The sequence below is a fragment of the Brienomyrus brachyistius genome, chromosome 20 (assembly GCF_023856365.1).
Source record: "Brienomyrus brachyistius isolate T26 chromosome 20, BBRACH_0.4, whole genome shotgun sequence".
Taxonomy (NCBI): domain Eukaryota; kingdom Metazoa; phylum Chordata; class Actinopteri; order Osteoglossiformes; family Mormyridae; genus Brienomyrus; species Brienomyrus brachyistius.
In genome coordinates, this window is record NC_064552.1 from 11,912,712 (window position 1) to 11,928,402 (window position 15,691).

The 15,691-nt window shown below is 46.8% G+C and overlaps 1 protein-coding gene across 4 annotated transcripts in view; it reads right to left on the minus strand.

Annotated features, from left to right (window-relative positions):
* The window catches only part of LOC125715355 (ryanodine receptor 2), a 148,728-nt gene that overhangs the window by 74,872 nt on the left and 58,165 nt on the right, over window positions 1–15,691 (minus strand). For all 4 annotated transcript variants that reach the window (XM_048986733.1, XM_048986732.1, XM_048986731.1 and 1 more), the window contains exons 5-15: window positions 12,874–12,948; window positions 12,336–12,414; window positions 11,611–11,723; window positions 10,859–10,958; window positions 8,603–8,699; window positions 4,926–5,000; window positions 3,965–4,121; window positions 2,757–2,921; window positions 2,236–2,357; window positions 1,923–2,106; window positions 361–496 (exon numbers count right to left, since the gene is read on the minus strand). In XM_048986733.1, the coding sequence (XP_048842690.1) occupies window positions 361–496; window positions 1,923–2,106; window positions 2,236–2,357; window positions 2,757–2,921; window positions 3,965–4,121; window positions 4,926–5,000; window positions 8,603–8,699; window positions 10,859–10,958; window positions 11,611–11,723; window positions 12,336–12,414; window positions 12,874–12,948 (1,303 nt within the window). The remainder of the gene's footprint in view (window positions 1–360; window positions 497–1,922; window positions 2,107–2,235; window positions 2,358–2,756; window positions 2,922–3,964; window positions 4,122–4,925; window positions 5,001–8,602; window positions 8,700–10,858; window positions 10,959–11,610; window positions 11,724–12,335; window positions 12,415–12,873; window positions 12,949–15,691) is intronic.

Consider the following 15,691-nt stretch of genomic DNA (forward strand, 5'->3'; position numbering starts at 1 on the left):
ATAAATCTCTTCGTTTGACTCCCATGCAGAAAATTTAAAAAAAAACAACAGTGCGATTAAATCCAGCACAAGCTTCAAAAGAATACTGAGGTACACATGTGGAGATGCCTCATCTCCATGTGACTCTGCTGCAGTAGTCTTTGAGCTTCCTTGAGCTTCAGCAGAGCCATCGACGCAACTCCCAGCTGATGTGCATTCTGGCTAATTCCAGGCAACGGCTATGGAAACCACTGCATCTGTCAATGCTTCAGCAGCATGGCAGGTGACGGGGGGTGCTGTCACCGGGAGACAGCCCGTAAAGGCCGGGCTTCGTAGCAGTGGTGCTACGGTAACCGCCGATGCTGGACCAGTCGCTCTTACCCAGAAGCTCGTATAACGAGTTCAAGATGGACTTCCAGGCCACTCCGGCTTCCCTCCCAGCTACGTCGGCAAAATGAGCAGCGCTGCTGTACACGTGCAGGCGGTCGATGCACTCCAGTACCAAGTTAATCATGCCCTAGGAGGAGAGAGATAAGCCCTTTTTTACATGTTCCTCCAAGTGCCCATGCATGTGACCTGACCATGCCAAGTCTCCAAAGCTACCATGAAATGGCACCAACATGCAAACAAATTATTTGGAAAGCAAACCAGAAAAAAAAAGCTTCTACTGACGTCAGACAAACAGAATTACCTGATTTTTGTTACGTTACTGCAATTCGGATCAAAAGTGAGTTTTCTGGTCATATAGAATGAAAAGACCTTTTTGAGAGGTGGTTTTGTGCAGAATAAGACAAGACCATGAAGAAAAGGACATAATCCCAGCTGTAGCTAGCGGTGGACCTGTGATGTAGGACTTTTGTTCTTCCAAAGCCCTTGATAATCATGGCATCATAGACTCTATCAAAATTTTAGACGAAAATCTGGTTGTCTCTACCACGAGGTTAAGAATGAGGCAACCAGAGGCTGGACCTTCGAGCAGGACAATGTTCCAAATCCACACAAGAAGGGTTTCCATGACCAGGGAATCATGGTCTCAGATGGCACCTCATCCAGCATTGAAAGGGAAGATTCAGTTTTGCTGTCATGGCAAAACGAGGGTATATTTAATGCAGCCAATAATTGTTGCATGTGTGTTTGGAGAAAAATGTTTTTCTATGAGTCTATTTTCTATATTAAGAAAGGTTAGATTTTTTTTGCCATAATTTACTAAGGGTGCCAATAACTGTAGAAGGCACTGTACGTATTCCAGTTATATAGCATATGCCTTTATCCAAAACAACGTACGATTGGAAAAACAGGGTCAACTAGGGATTAAGGGCCTTGCTCAAGGGCCCGACGATAAAATAACCCCAAGGGGATTTGAACCGGCGACCTTCTGATCACAGACACAGAGACCTATTTTTAGAAGCATTTGACTTCAAAGTTACTTGTCTAGGTTTACATGATTCTTTCAGAATACAGCAGCCATTTTCTCAGGCATGCATTTTTAGCACCTGGCTTATTTTAGATGTAATCGGACACAGCTTTATTTGGGGACAGCGAATAGTGATGCAGACGGGCTCTCGAGAGCAGACCTTCTTTCAGCTCTACATTCCCACCTTTTGACATTCAAAGATTTCAAAGGATAGTAAAGAGGTCACCTATTGTGGAAACTGTTCTTTCGCAATGAGGTTTGGCAAGACAGTCAATTACGATGAGCGATGGAGATGAGGAAGGGCTCAACGGAAGGAGACAGATTGGTGCACTAAATACTGATGGCAGTAACATTGAATGTTTTGGTGTTATTTGCTGAAAAATTGTTAATCTATCAATCTAATCAACTATGGTCTACAACAAAAGTAATATGAAAGTCCCTCCTCCATAGTCCTGCTAAGATTATGTCTTCCATGCTTGTGGAAAACATGTCCTGGGCCAACATTTGCCAAGCAAGGGGGCACGTTTACCTCTTCCTGGAAGAGATTCTGTCTGTTCTTCAATGCCCGCAATCTGTTCTGCTTGTCCTCGTGCTCCAGGTGCTCGTCGGGCGGCTGGAAGTAGCCAATCAGATCCTGCAGGCTCAAGCTGACCGACTCAATTGGTAGGTCTAGCGTGGAGGTCTTCCCTTTTTTACTCAGGGCATCGAGTCCCCTGGAATACCGAGAGAAGAGAGGCCATGAAGAAGGTACCATGGCTGCCGGAGACTTTCTGGGTCTCTGGAGGTTGGAGGAGATGCTGGAAAAGTGCCGGCCCAGACGTGGCTCAGTGTGGGACTGGTACCTGATGAAGCGGTTGAAGAGGAAGACGGTGCTGCGGATGACCCGCGCAGTGCGGGATTCCTCGTGCTGTGAGCGCGACAGGGTCAGTCCATCGTCCATATGGCCCTCATGATGCATGATGGCCTAGAAAGGTCAACCACCACCAGGTCTGACACCTCTGAGCCCAGGGAGCATCTTCTAACCACCACCCTCCACCAAACACAACCACCACCTACCTACACCTCACCAGCAGCCTCGCGCCAACCAAAATGTCACCACTAACCAACAGTTTTATGGCTGCCTTCCTTAGATCTAGCTCAAGGGCATCTTGTCGGAAAGAAGACATTAAGAAAACACAATGCTAACGATGTCAAAACTGAGAGGTTTTTTTCACCCCTCTGCAGAACTTTTAACTATTTAAATGTGGCATAATGTCACAAGAAAGTGACGAATGGGGTCCTTGGATGAGGTTATAACATGGCCCCATTCCAGCAGTACTTCATTACATTATCGGCACCTTCTACAATTGCGGGCTTCGTCTACCTTGCGCTGCACGCCGCCCATCCTGGCGCATTTGGCATCGACGGCCTGGTAGGTCAGCCACAGGCAGGTGTCCACGTGCTGAACGTAGCACACGGAGTCGCCGTACTTGATGTCAGGGACGCCCATGCCGTCGACCTCTTTCCTGGCCCCGAAGTCCAGCTTCTCCTGCGGGGGGGGGGGGGGGGGGGGGGGGGTTTGGGAAAAGGGCGGCTCGATTTACGAGGAAGCGGCCTAATTCGGCCCGACAGGACTGACAGAACGTGGCTGCTGGCGTGTTGAGGGGACTGGAAACAGGTGTTGGATCAAATCTGGTATGTATGTACTCATTAATCTGTATACTTTTAGCACGACATGTTTCTTAAGTGTCATGAATTGTTGCTAGGAGCCTTAAGATCGCAGAAGTTAAGACATGTATAGCCAAGACTAGCTATTTAGCTAACTTAAATACAGACGCTCCTCTACTTACGAATGAGTTACGTTCCGAACGGCCGTACGTAACTTGAAATGTCCGTAAGTCGTTATTCAACATCATTTTAAGGGTATATGCAAGTACAAAGAACTAGGATGCTGGGAGTACGCACGCTACATTGCTGCGTGGCCGGAGTAGAGGCCAGAAGTCCTACTTGGTGGAATTGGTGCACAGAAAGAAAAAACTGACGTTGCGGACAGGAAAAGGGAGCCCAATGAACACAATTTGGACTTACAGTGCTCTTCATTCGTACGTCTGAAAGTTCATAAGTTGAAAGTTCGTAAGTAGAGGAATGTCTGTACCTCGGTGTTTAACTTTTACATGGCAAATGTGTGTTTCATTTGTGGTATAACGGTTAACATAATTCACGCACAAAATGACTACGCATTTGCATTGTGAGGACGAGAAATTACGATGCGTATCACTTTATACAGCTAGTGTGTACTTGCATACCAGACGATCGCGCAGCACTCCAGCACTAAAATGAGAGGAGACATTTCGAGAAAAGGAAACCCGGTCAAAAAGAGCTCATTAAGTTTGAGAATCGGCTACGAGCAGAATCGCTCGTTGATGCATGTTGATGTACATCCGGGGACCCACAGAAATATGTAGTTTAACTGGTGAATCACTGCTGTTTGGTGAGGGTGGGCGGGGGGGGGGGGGGGGTAACAGATGTATGTACGGGACCAGTCTATGGCAACTGCAGCAGGGGCCAAAAATCGGAAGGGGTGGGGCAAACCTTAGAGGAGCGAAAGCAGAAGGCCGTGGACTTGACGTCGGCCTTCTCCTTGTCCATAAGCAGCAGGCCCCGGTCGTCTGTCAGGCTGAGGTATTTTCCCGTGGTGACGTGCCTCAGCCGGAATGGCTGCCCCCAGCGGATATGGCTGCCACTCCACCTGGAATGTGGTGGAGGAAACACCTGAGCCTACTCCCTGGACCAGTCCACTGTCCCAAACGTGGAATGGGTGGTGGTGCCCAAGTGCAGTAAGTTTCCTACTTTGTTGTTTCTAACGAGATGGAAGTTGGCTGTAAGTAGGGGTGCTGCTGGAGATTCTGGGCCCCGGGTAAGCATATCATATCTGGCCCCCAACCTAGACCAATCAGATTATGTTCCAAATTTTTTTTATCTTCCTGACTTTCATCGATCAACATGCTGAATCAAAGCCAAATAGGTAAATAATGACAGAGTGGGATGTTAACCCGGAAAGGGTTGCGGCTCCAAATTTTGACGCCTGAACCCCCCAACAATTTACTTGATTTATTCATCTCAGCAGAGGCTGCCGTTTGTGAGTCCCGCTTTTGTTTGGCGCTGAACTCAAAGTGTCAGTTTGATAAAACACTGCCGGCTCCGACAGGCTGAATACTTTTAATAGCATGGATATAAACCGCACCAAAACAGAACGCTGCCTAGTAAGTCTTCATGCAAAGCGAAGACGCTCTGAAGTCTCTCTTTATTTGCCCAAATGTTATATACTGGGCTTAATGGGAATCCTCACTGGTAGGCAAATGAACGCGGGCGAGAGTCTCCGAAACGGGAAACTAATTTTAAAAACATACATTATCAACGTATACAAATTCGTCCATGTTGTATGACTGACCTCAACGGTGACCTCTGAGATCTCTGAGCCACTCCAGTGTGTGATCAAGGCCCAAGGGGCTCGCTACCTAACCGCCGCCCCTTCCCGCGGTACGGGACTTACGCGACTCGCAGCGTCTCCAGCCTCCAGAGGGAGCGCGCGTGGATGGACACGGCCCCGCCTTCGTAGTGCACTGTCCTGCAGGAGGACAGAGAAGTGGTGATGCAGGTGTGGACAGAGGTCTCCACGCACCCAAACTGCAGGTCTCCAGGACAAACATGCACAATGTATTATTCATAAGTAACTATAACTAATCCAGGAGGGAGGTGTCCTGCTTCTGTCTGTCTTCAGCACTCGGGGGTGACAAAAAGTCCCATATTGCGCTATATTTTGTCTTGCCTTGTCTTCCCTTTTACTGCACCACTGTTTGATCCCTTATTTGCATTCCTGTGGGTACTAAGCCCCCCCCCCCCCCAATTCACCTATCACCTACCCTGCAACTGCAGCACAACAATTTCTCAGAACGTCACCTTCGTCAATTATTTTGTCTCGTCATTTTCCAGCAGTACTACAAAGTTTTGTGACCCTTTGAAATTTTCTCTCTTTCTGCAATAAAGAAAGAGAACCGAATTAAACAAATGACACAGAACACTACACTTGTTCCTTTATTTTTCAAGGAAATTGATCCGATGTTATGCTTTCTGCTTGTGGAGAAGTATACTGCCGGGTCAGAGAACAGGGTCAGTCTCTGTCCAGAAGCCTTACAGCACTTGGGGTTAAGGGCCTTGTTCATGGGCCCATTGGTGATAGGATCTGAACCCACAACCTTCTAGAGGCAAGCACAGACCTCTAACCCCTGAGAAGCACTCTGTCCAATGTTAGATATGAATTAGTGCTTGATGACGCAGGATCTGTGTGAATCTCCTCTATCCAGGCTGTAGGAAGCTAGTTTGCCATTTGCCACTTGTTCAAAGATGCAACGCTGTTCGGGTCGACTCTGCCAGATCCCGGGGACAGCGAGACCCCCCCGACTGCCCCACCCTCCCTCGGTGGCTGGTGTAGAGATGAGTCACGTTTCCTGGTCACAGGAATGTGCAGAGGACAGGCCTGTGTGACCTCCAGTGCTGAGAGCTATGTGCTGCCTCAGGGATCAGCTACATGTGTGAATGGCAGGTCTCTTCCTCAGCCTGACAGACACTCTCAAATGGGGGGGACGCACACACATATGCACGCACACACTCACACACTCACACACACAAGCACACAAATTTTGGGTAAACATATCTTTATGGGGACCGCTCATTCATTTCTATGGGAAAAATACTAACACTAACTATGACAACCCTAACCCCTACCCAGCCCTAATCATAACCATAAGTAACCAAGTAAAATACAGGAGTTTTTGCATTTATATTTTTTTAATTGCAGTCACATATTTTTTATCAAATTGAGTTTTCCCTTATGGGGACCAAGAAACTGGTCCCCATAAGGGAAAAAAACGGGTATTCATCATGTTGTGGGGACATTCTGTCCCCATAAGGTAAAGTATACCCACTCGCATTCGCACACACACACACACACACACACACACACACACACACACACACACACACATGCATGTCAACACAATGCCAAAATAACAGGTTTTTATCACATTGTGGAGACTTCGGTCCTCTCAATATAAAATACACACAACCCATAAACACACACACACACACACAAACACGCAGGTTGTGACATCAGCTCTTGCATAATAGAACCAGGTCAGAGAGGTCAGAGAGTTAAAAGCAAGCCAGACCTCTGCTTCTCTTTTCAGAGAAAAGATTTCAAAAGATTTGCTTTCATTAAATAAAAAAAAAAAGGAAAGGAAACCTTTTAAGGGAGATGCTGTGACAGCCATCTGGCCTGATCCGAGCCGCAGTCAGCAGCAGTAAAACACTGCTGGTACGTATTTGTGTATATTTATTGGTATATGGTGGTAATGTTACCGTAATGGCTGTTATATCCTCTCTAACAGCAAATCACTGGGCCATAGCTCGAGGAAGCCAGAGATGCTAAACCAGGCAGCACATTCACCAAGCTGAATTATGAGCTCCAAATCACATTTGCTAATGTTAAGATGATTTTTATATCTCCTTACTCCACACTATGGTCAAATAAATTACTTTATTATGCAATTGTTTACTCACTGTTACAAAGGAGGGCCGGGGTAGCGGTGAGTGGTTCTGTGGGCTAATACCTGTACCGGATGGTTGCTGGTTCAAATCCCAGGGCTAAGTGATTTCTCCTCTGGGCCCTTTTGCGAGGCCTTCAACCCTCAATTGCTCAATTGCATGTCGTATTGCATAAAAGCTTTTTGCAAGCAAACATAACACAAAAACAGAATTTCCCCATGAAGATGAATGAAGTATCAGCATTCTATGACCCTTCTGTGTTCCATGACACTTATTCAGTGCCAGGTGACAGCGAGCCGGCAGCCTCTCAAGGAACACAGGTCATGTGACAGGGGGTACCCTGGATGGGGCAGCAACTCATGTCACGCCTTTACGCTGTGAATAACCTTTGTCAAAATATGCTGTCCCAAATACATGGCCAGATGAAACAGTTATGCTTTAAAAACACTCCCACGTTCAAAGATCAGCTTTAAAGTAACCCGGAGCCAACCAGACCTAGAGTTGTCGCGAATTACGCTCTGCGTGAGAAACGCCTTCTTTTCCTTGTGAAAAACAGAACATTTTTAACGCCGGCTTCTCTAAGGTCACAACGTCGATGTGAGGCAGACCGGAACAGTCCAAAGTGTTGGCAGCGAATCCAGCCACATGGTTCGGAAATGGCACCGGTATTCAAGGAAACGGTGTCCTTTGTGAGGTAACGAGGCCGGGTAGCTGTGGGACAGACAGCGCGCAGCAAAGAAAGGCCTTTTGGGGTGCGGGGATGAAGAGGGAGCCAAATTGGCGGGTGGGGGTCGAGTCTATTTGGACCGGGGCATACAGAATTCGTTCCGGTTACTCTGACACCAGGAAAAACTCCAACACATGCTAAACTCATACAGATCTCAGAGGACCTAATTGGAACTAATCCCTCGTCACATGCAGATTAGCGTTCAGAAACAATAATGGCCTGCAGCAAACCAAGGTCAAGCACAACTTTCTGGCAAATCGGGCAGAGTCAAAGAAAGCTTAGCCAGATATCACTGTGGCAAAGTGCTTATGATGTGGCCTCAAAACCTGTTTGTCTTCATAGATGGTGCAATGTCTCATCATGTGACAGGAAGAGGAAGTGACTCTCGTTGTCGTTCATCATGGTTTTCTCGCTCAAAGAGGGTGATCTTGTAACGTAATTTACAATCCATGCATCCATCCATCCATTCATCCTGGTCAGGCTCATTGAGTCTTGCTTTACTCTGTCTCCGTTACTGATTTCTTCGCTAAGTTATCTTCTCGATTGCTTTTGCCTGTGCCAAAAAAGCAATGTGTTCGCGATGTGAGCCACCATATCCCTCATCTTAATACTGTCATTTTTCTATTAGTCGATATGAATGAAACACATCCTTTGTTCCACATCCTTTGTGCACGTTTTCCCACATCTCTAAAAGATCAATCTCTGTACTCTGCATATTTATCTCCCATTTACAGACAAACCAAAAATAGATGTTTCGTTTGTTTCCTTTAAGAATGACACTCACGCTCTCCAGCAGTGTACTTTGTCAGCCTGTCACTAACACATCAAGCAGAAGATGGCGCTAATAAGGCGGGACCTCCAAGGCTGCCAGCCAATGGGAGACCACACTGCCTGCTCACCTGCGCTGCTCCTCTCCGTGCTCCCCAGATGGGACTGTCAGGCACTCGTCCATGTGGCCGTGCAGCAGTCTTAGCACGTCACCACCGATCAGGTAGCCTGTGGGGGGAAAAGGAGAAGGATGTCTGTTAGCCAGATCCACAATCAGGATTTGATCCTGCAAGGAGGAATAACAACGCTAACAACAAGAGACCAACAACAATAATAACTAGATGCTGTAGGAACGACAACAGTGTACAGCAGGTGCAATTTCAGTAACCATGATTTCACTTACCTGCAGTTTACTGCAGCCCGGAAAGAAATTGGAAAATTCCAGAAATAAACAGTTCATAAGTTTCAAACTGCGAGCCAAGTGAGTATAAGTTACAGCATGGTGAAATCGGCCCGCCCAGTCATCCCCCTTTGTCCCTATACCGGCGTGTCCCCTCAGACCTCTCACCCAGTCTGCCTATACTGTTCTCGCTGATCACACTCATTGTCATGTTACTGCAGCTTCTGAGTTATAAAAATGTATAAAAAGCATCATTCTCTTTGCTCCGTCATCCCCTGATACAAGATATTTATTCATGGCTCTCTTGTGAATTAGGCTAAAATGTCAGAATCCCTTTCATTTGAGAGAAAGAGAATAGTACTGTACAGTATTGTGTAGTAACGTAAAATGCACTTTATTATTACTGTATTTAATGCTGGTAATGTCTTACTGTGTGTAATTCACCCCTGGTTACTGAGGGCCTAATGTATTTCCCAGACATCCCCATCACGCTCACCCTTCCCTAATCCCTAATCCTCCCACAACCCCCAACACCAACTATCTCTAGGCCCCGCCCCAACATCTTTATTAAAAGCCTAACTCTGTAATTCACTTCACCAGATCAGTGTTTCGTGTGCCACCTCATGCAGGGAATACACTAATAATTCATCCACAAACACTGCCCTGAACTGAAGATATATGAACAGATGACGATAATGTTGAATTATTCTTTCTTGTAATATAAATACTGTTTTTACACATTCCTCTGGTAACAATGCAAAATGACAAGCCTTCTGCTTCATAGTCACATGTAACATAACAACACAGTATAGTTTCCTAACCTTGTTATGCTTCCATACTGCAATTATGCAGCCTTATCCAATCTACTGTGCCTGGTGTTACACTTATTGGTTCCTGAACAGTTTAATGAGTCTTTAAATTCAATTCCCAGCCCAAGAAGATGAGGTATAAAAGACACACAGTGTGTGGTGTAAAGGACCATTGAGGTTTATCTTTCACTTCCATTCTTCCTTCATTCCTTTTATGCTTCATTTTTTCCTTCATTACTTTCTTCCCTCCTTTCTTCCTTTATTCCTTCCTTCCTCCCTTAATTCTTTCCTTCACGCCTTTTATCCTTCCGTCCTTTATTTCTTCTGTCCTTCCATCTTTCTTTCCTTTATTCCTTCCTCCCGCCTTTAATTCCTTCCTTCCTTTCATGTCTTCCCTCCTTTGTGATGTCTTATGTTGGGGTAAATCCTGCTAACCGCCTTGTGCAACTGCACAAATCATACAAAGTTTACATGACCTCCTTGCTACTGTAAAATCTCTGCACTATTTACTTACTGTCTGTTTGCACCTTGCAGGCCCTGTTACTGTGATGTTAAGTGTACTATATATATGTTACTATATGTTGCACTGGGGCCATGGAGAAACGTTGTTTCATCACTCTTTGTACATGTATGAAGCTGCTGATGACAGTTAAGTAACCTTGAACCTTTTCTCCTTCCCTCCTTTATTCCTTCCCTCCATCTTTTCTTCCTTCTTTATTTTTTCCTTTTTCATTCCTCCTTTCCCTCCTTTCTTCATGCCTTTTATCCTTTCCTTCCCTCCTTCCTTCATGCATTTTATCCTTCCCTCCTTCCTTAATGCATTTTATCCTTCCCTCCTTTATTACATCCTTCCATATTTCCTTCCTTTATTCTCCCCTCCCTCCCTTAATTCCTTCCTTTTTCCTTCATGCCTTTTATCCTTTATTCCTTCCCTCCATCTTTTCTTCCTTCCTTCTTGCCTTTTATTCTTCCCTCCTTCATTCCTTTTATCATTAATTTCATGTCTTTCCTTCCTTCGTGTATTTTTTCCTTCCTTCCTTCAGGCAGTTCCTTCCCTCCTTCATTCCTACACCAACAGGCTTGGCCAAATCATCCTGAGCTTTTCATGTTGGCCTGCGCCAAACCTCCCGCCCTCTCCACCGTGGCTCCGCCCACTTTCCCAGACGCCCAGCCCTTACCCTGAGCGACTTCACTCCCGGAGCAGATGGGCGCCACACTCCAAAGGGTCTGCTGGAAGGCAGCGTCCACATGAAGACTTCCGTTGCCGTAGGACAAGTGCTGATGAATGGGGAAGGAGGTGGGGGGGGCACGTGTCATGAATGTGCAAAGAGATAAAGGAAGCAGCCATCAGTCTTTACCATGCAGAGCAGCAAATGAGTCTCTAGACTGCGATTTCACACTCAATACGCCATTCGGCTGTGATTGTCTACAAGCTCACGCCCATTACGTCTCCCTGTTCTATAGTTTCAATTACGCTCAAACAATTCCTATCGAGTGCAATGTTGCTATACAGATATATTTAACATTTTATTTACTTAGCAGATGCTTTTACCCAAAGCGACACACATTTTCTGAGAAAGCAGGATGAGAAAATCACTGGAGAAATTGGAGGTTAAGGACCTCGCTCAAGAGCCCAAGGATGAAATCACTTTCAAGGGGATTTGAACCGGTGACCTTCTGGTCACAAGCGCAGCGCCCCCACATTATATCCCTGTGAGTCCCTCCCCCTTTCAGAACAGCAAGGTCCCACATGTGCATGACTTACCTAACACTAGGGGGTGGTGCCTATCTCCGTAACTGGCAGATAGCCAATAGGGCTGCGGTTCATGTTTTAGGTGTTTCCTCATCACCCCCGCCCCCCCCCCGCCCCCCCCCCCGGTATTTCTTTACCAACCGTCCCCCATCCTCCTCCCTCAAAGCCCACACTCACCAGGTACCGTTCAGACGAGACGCTGACCAGGATCAGGTCGTCTCCCACTCGCACCTTTTCACCCTCTGACCTCTGCTTGGAGGCGGGGTGGATGGTCCACCAGCATGCCTCTCCTACATATGTATGGGGCAGCGGGTTGGGGGCAAGGGATCAGGTTAGAGACCAGCCTGTATAGAATGATGAGCAGCCCTGACACGCAGCGGGCAGGATTATCCTGAGCTGTCAATCAAAAACAAGTTCAACCTACTTCCTCCTGGTTGGTTTATGTGCTCCTGGTGGGTCAAACAAAAGGTCTCAAAGCCTCTTTCCTCTCCTCACGACCGATGTCTACGTTTTTTTTTCCCATTTACTTAGCATCTACGCCTAGGGGGCGCTATTTACCGAGAATCTGAACGAAAGTGAATATCTGTAGTTGAACAGTACAAAAGCAAAGATATCAAGTGCGCCACATGTCCACCTACACTGGCACTGAGACCAGGCCCCGAGGGAAAGCATGGCTCCTTGGTGTCGGGTTACCCCAGGGTATCACGAGGTGGGGTTGGCTTTCAGTGTTTTTGGAAGCTCAATGATGACACACGAGTTCAAGATGGGCGCTTTTACGGACAAGCGTCCGTCGTAAATGCAGGGAACGTGCGACGGTACCACATGACGGTACCGCCGCAGCACTTGTGAAGGTGTCGTTATATTCTCGGTGACGTCATTGTAACAGTGGGGGAATATCCTACCTGTGGTGTCTTCCTGCAGTCCGACATCGAACGCCAATTTGTCGGTCGAAGAGCGCGAAGTGGATAAACAGCAAAGGTACTGGAAATGAGGCAGGTGGGGGGGGCACATCTTGTTATTTGCCAAACAGGAGCCATGCAGCACTTTTACCTCCTAAGCATATAAAATGTCTCCTGGAGAGGTCCAGCCAGTGGACAGTTCATTCACATTAGGCACTGCATTTGACTTCTCCAGAGGTGGACAGTTCATGTCCAAAAAGGAAAAATCCAGACCAGTATTATGTTCCAACCAATCAGTTGAGTCCTCTGCGACTGTGACTCTGTGTACTCAACTGCTTGGCTGAAGCAAAAGTTTGATCCGGATTTTTACTTTCTGGACCTGAACTGTCCACCTCTGGAGAAGTCGAACACACTGCCTAATGTGAACGCTGAAAATAGAGGACCTTGATATTGCAATTCAGACGAGCAGTCAGCAGACAGCCCTAATTTAAAGAGACAGGGCACGGAAGGTCCACAGGCAGGGATAGAAGGGGGTGCTCACCATCCCGCTGTAGGAGTGTCGGAGCAGCACAGCGTGGCCGTATAGGAGGGTGCGGTGACCCCCTCCCTGGGCAGTCTGGGAAAAAATTGGAGCAGGCAGATAAACTTGGAGGAGCTATTTTTTTAGCTAATTCGTAAAGTGGGGGGTATTGCAGGGAGATGTAAAGTCTGTTTACAAGCACATTCATTCACGCTACCTGTGCCTTATTACCAATAGTATAAGATGGAGCTCCCTTTCGCCTCCCTTCCTGAAAACATACGCCACACCCTGACGCTGGATCTTACACTCCAGAGTAGCTCTGTCCACATCCCCGTTTTCTGTTCCCATGTGCCGTCGTCCCCAAAACAGCTGCTATCCTCGATCTCCCCCACTTTGTTAAAACCCGTCTCCCCTCATAAAGAGGCATGAAGACCCCCATGTCTTCCACCCATTTCTCTGTCGCCCAGTTCTGTTGACGGCTCCTGCCCAGAACAAGTCTCACAAAATGCACGGCCCATTTTCAGACCGAGAACTTCTCCGTTACGCAAAAATACGGTGAATGGCGCTTCAGATCTGGGGCGGCGGGCTCGTTCAGCTGCTGGCCAGACTGCAGGAGGACAGAAATTTGGAAACAGCCCCAGTGAGACATGGGAGCGACCCAACAGCATAAGATGGAAAAATTTATAGGTGGAAGATTTATAGGAGGGCAAAACAAAGAGAGTGGTCCTGAGCAGAACCTGCAAGCTAGATGTACTTCAAAAAACATTGGAAATTTACTGCCATAATTTAATAGACTTTATTATCATTTTTGCATAAAATAAATATCAGTATCAGTAAAAAAGCATCCTTAATAAGATTCCTTTAGAAAGTCAAAGCTTTGCTGTGACTCCGGAATAGGCTTAAGAATCTCACCCATAGCCAACATCTCGTGCCGGAGCAACTTTTGGCAGCTTTAAGCACATAAAAATGCTTTTGTAGTCATCTAAGAGGCCACTTATATAAACAGGAAGTGAGCTCTGTCCATCTCAGAGACTGCACACATAAACAGGAAGTCAGCTCTGTCCATCTCAGTGACTGCACCCATAGACAGGAAGTCAGCTCTGTCCATCTCAGAGACTGCACGCATAAACAGGAAGTCAGCTCTGTCCATCTCAGTGACTGCACCCATAGACAGGAAGTGAGCTCTGTCCATCTCAGAGACTGCACGCATAAACAGGAAGTCAGCTCTGTCCATCTCAGTGACTGCACCCATAGACAGGAAGTCAGCTCTGTCCATCTCAGAGACTGCACGCATAAACAGGAAGTCAGCTCTGTCCATCTCAGAGACTGCATCCATAAACAGGAAGTCAGCTCTGTCCATCTCAGTGACTGCACCCATAGACAGGAAGTCAGCTCTGTCCATCTCAGTGACTGCACGCATAAACAGGAAGTCAGCTCTGTCCATCTCAGAGACTGCACCCATAGACAGGAAGTCAGCTCTGTCCATCTCAGAGACTGCACGCATAAACAGGAAGTCAGCTCTGTCCATCTCAGAGACTGCACGCATAAACAGGAAGTCAGCTCTGTCCATCTCAGTGACTGCACCCATAGACAGGAAGTCAGCTCTGTCCATCTCAGTGACTGCACGCATAAACAGGAAGTCAGCTCTGTCCATCTCAGAGACTGCACGCATAAACAGGAAGTCAGCTCTGTCCCATCCCATAGGCTACACATGTACAGGAAGTCAACAAGCATGAACAGTCAACTCTGCCTCATTCTCACTGCACATAGCCAGCCGGTGACAAGTGGACCTCTTTTTTGATAAGCTGAATTCATATTTTTAGAGTGTCCTCACACCCTTTCATTTTTTTGTAAAGTTTAAAAATAAAATCGCAACCACGTTCTCGACCTTGTTCAGCTAATTCAGCAAACCAGGCTGTTTCAGATGGCCTGGCCCCTCTCTCTGGCCCAGGCCTGGTCCGGAGGAGAGGCAGCTAAAAAAATAAAATAAAATTGCCTCGCACCCTCCCGGGTAGCTGCAGTCGATTTCACCTTGTCCACAGGCAGCAGCCAAGTGGCTTCACCAAATTACTGCTAAACTAACATCTATTAGGCAGGTGTCAGGGCACGTTAATTTACGGCCCTGCGTCCCCTTTAATTTACGATGGGCAGGTACCGCATTCTTCTGCGCAGTCTGTACTAATCGCAGATGTAATTCAACAAGACAGCCATGTTGCGTCTTCCGTCCTCCCCTTATGAGTCACCGTGGCGGATGAGGAGAAGAATTTGCCCGAATCGTCTCAGTCATTCAACATAAGCAGAAAACGGACTCATAAGCTACTGCGCAAAAATGAGACGCTCTGGAAATCGTGCTGCTGCTCTGATCTGTCTCAGGTGATTTTTCCCCTGATAGAACCAGAGAGGGGACACATCAGACGTGCCGCCTATAAAACGTAGCTTTGGAGGGGATACGGCAGCATTTCCCGATGTGGTCCATGGGGACCACAGACAGTCCATGTTTTCGCTCCCTCCCAGTTCCCTGCCGGGATCCAGTTTCAGCACCAAGGACTCAACTGAAACTCCAATGGCTTGAACCAATGTGAAGAAGGAATGCTGTATAAAAGACGAGGGAGGTCAACTCACATTTCACTTAGCTGGCTTTCCTGGACTGGGTTTATAGAACATGATGGTGAGATTACTGGGAACACTTAACTTTAAGGCGTGCTCCTTAGCTATTAATAAACTTACAGATGATCTGATAATACATTACAGAGATAGAAAGAATCATTCACAAGTCAGATCAAATTTGTAAATGTATTATAATCAAGTTTTGCTCCTAGTACTTACAAAACAGCTTGTA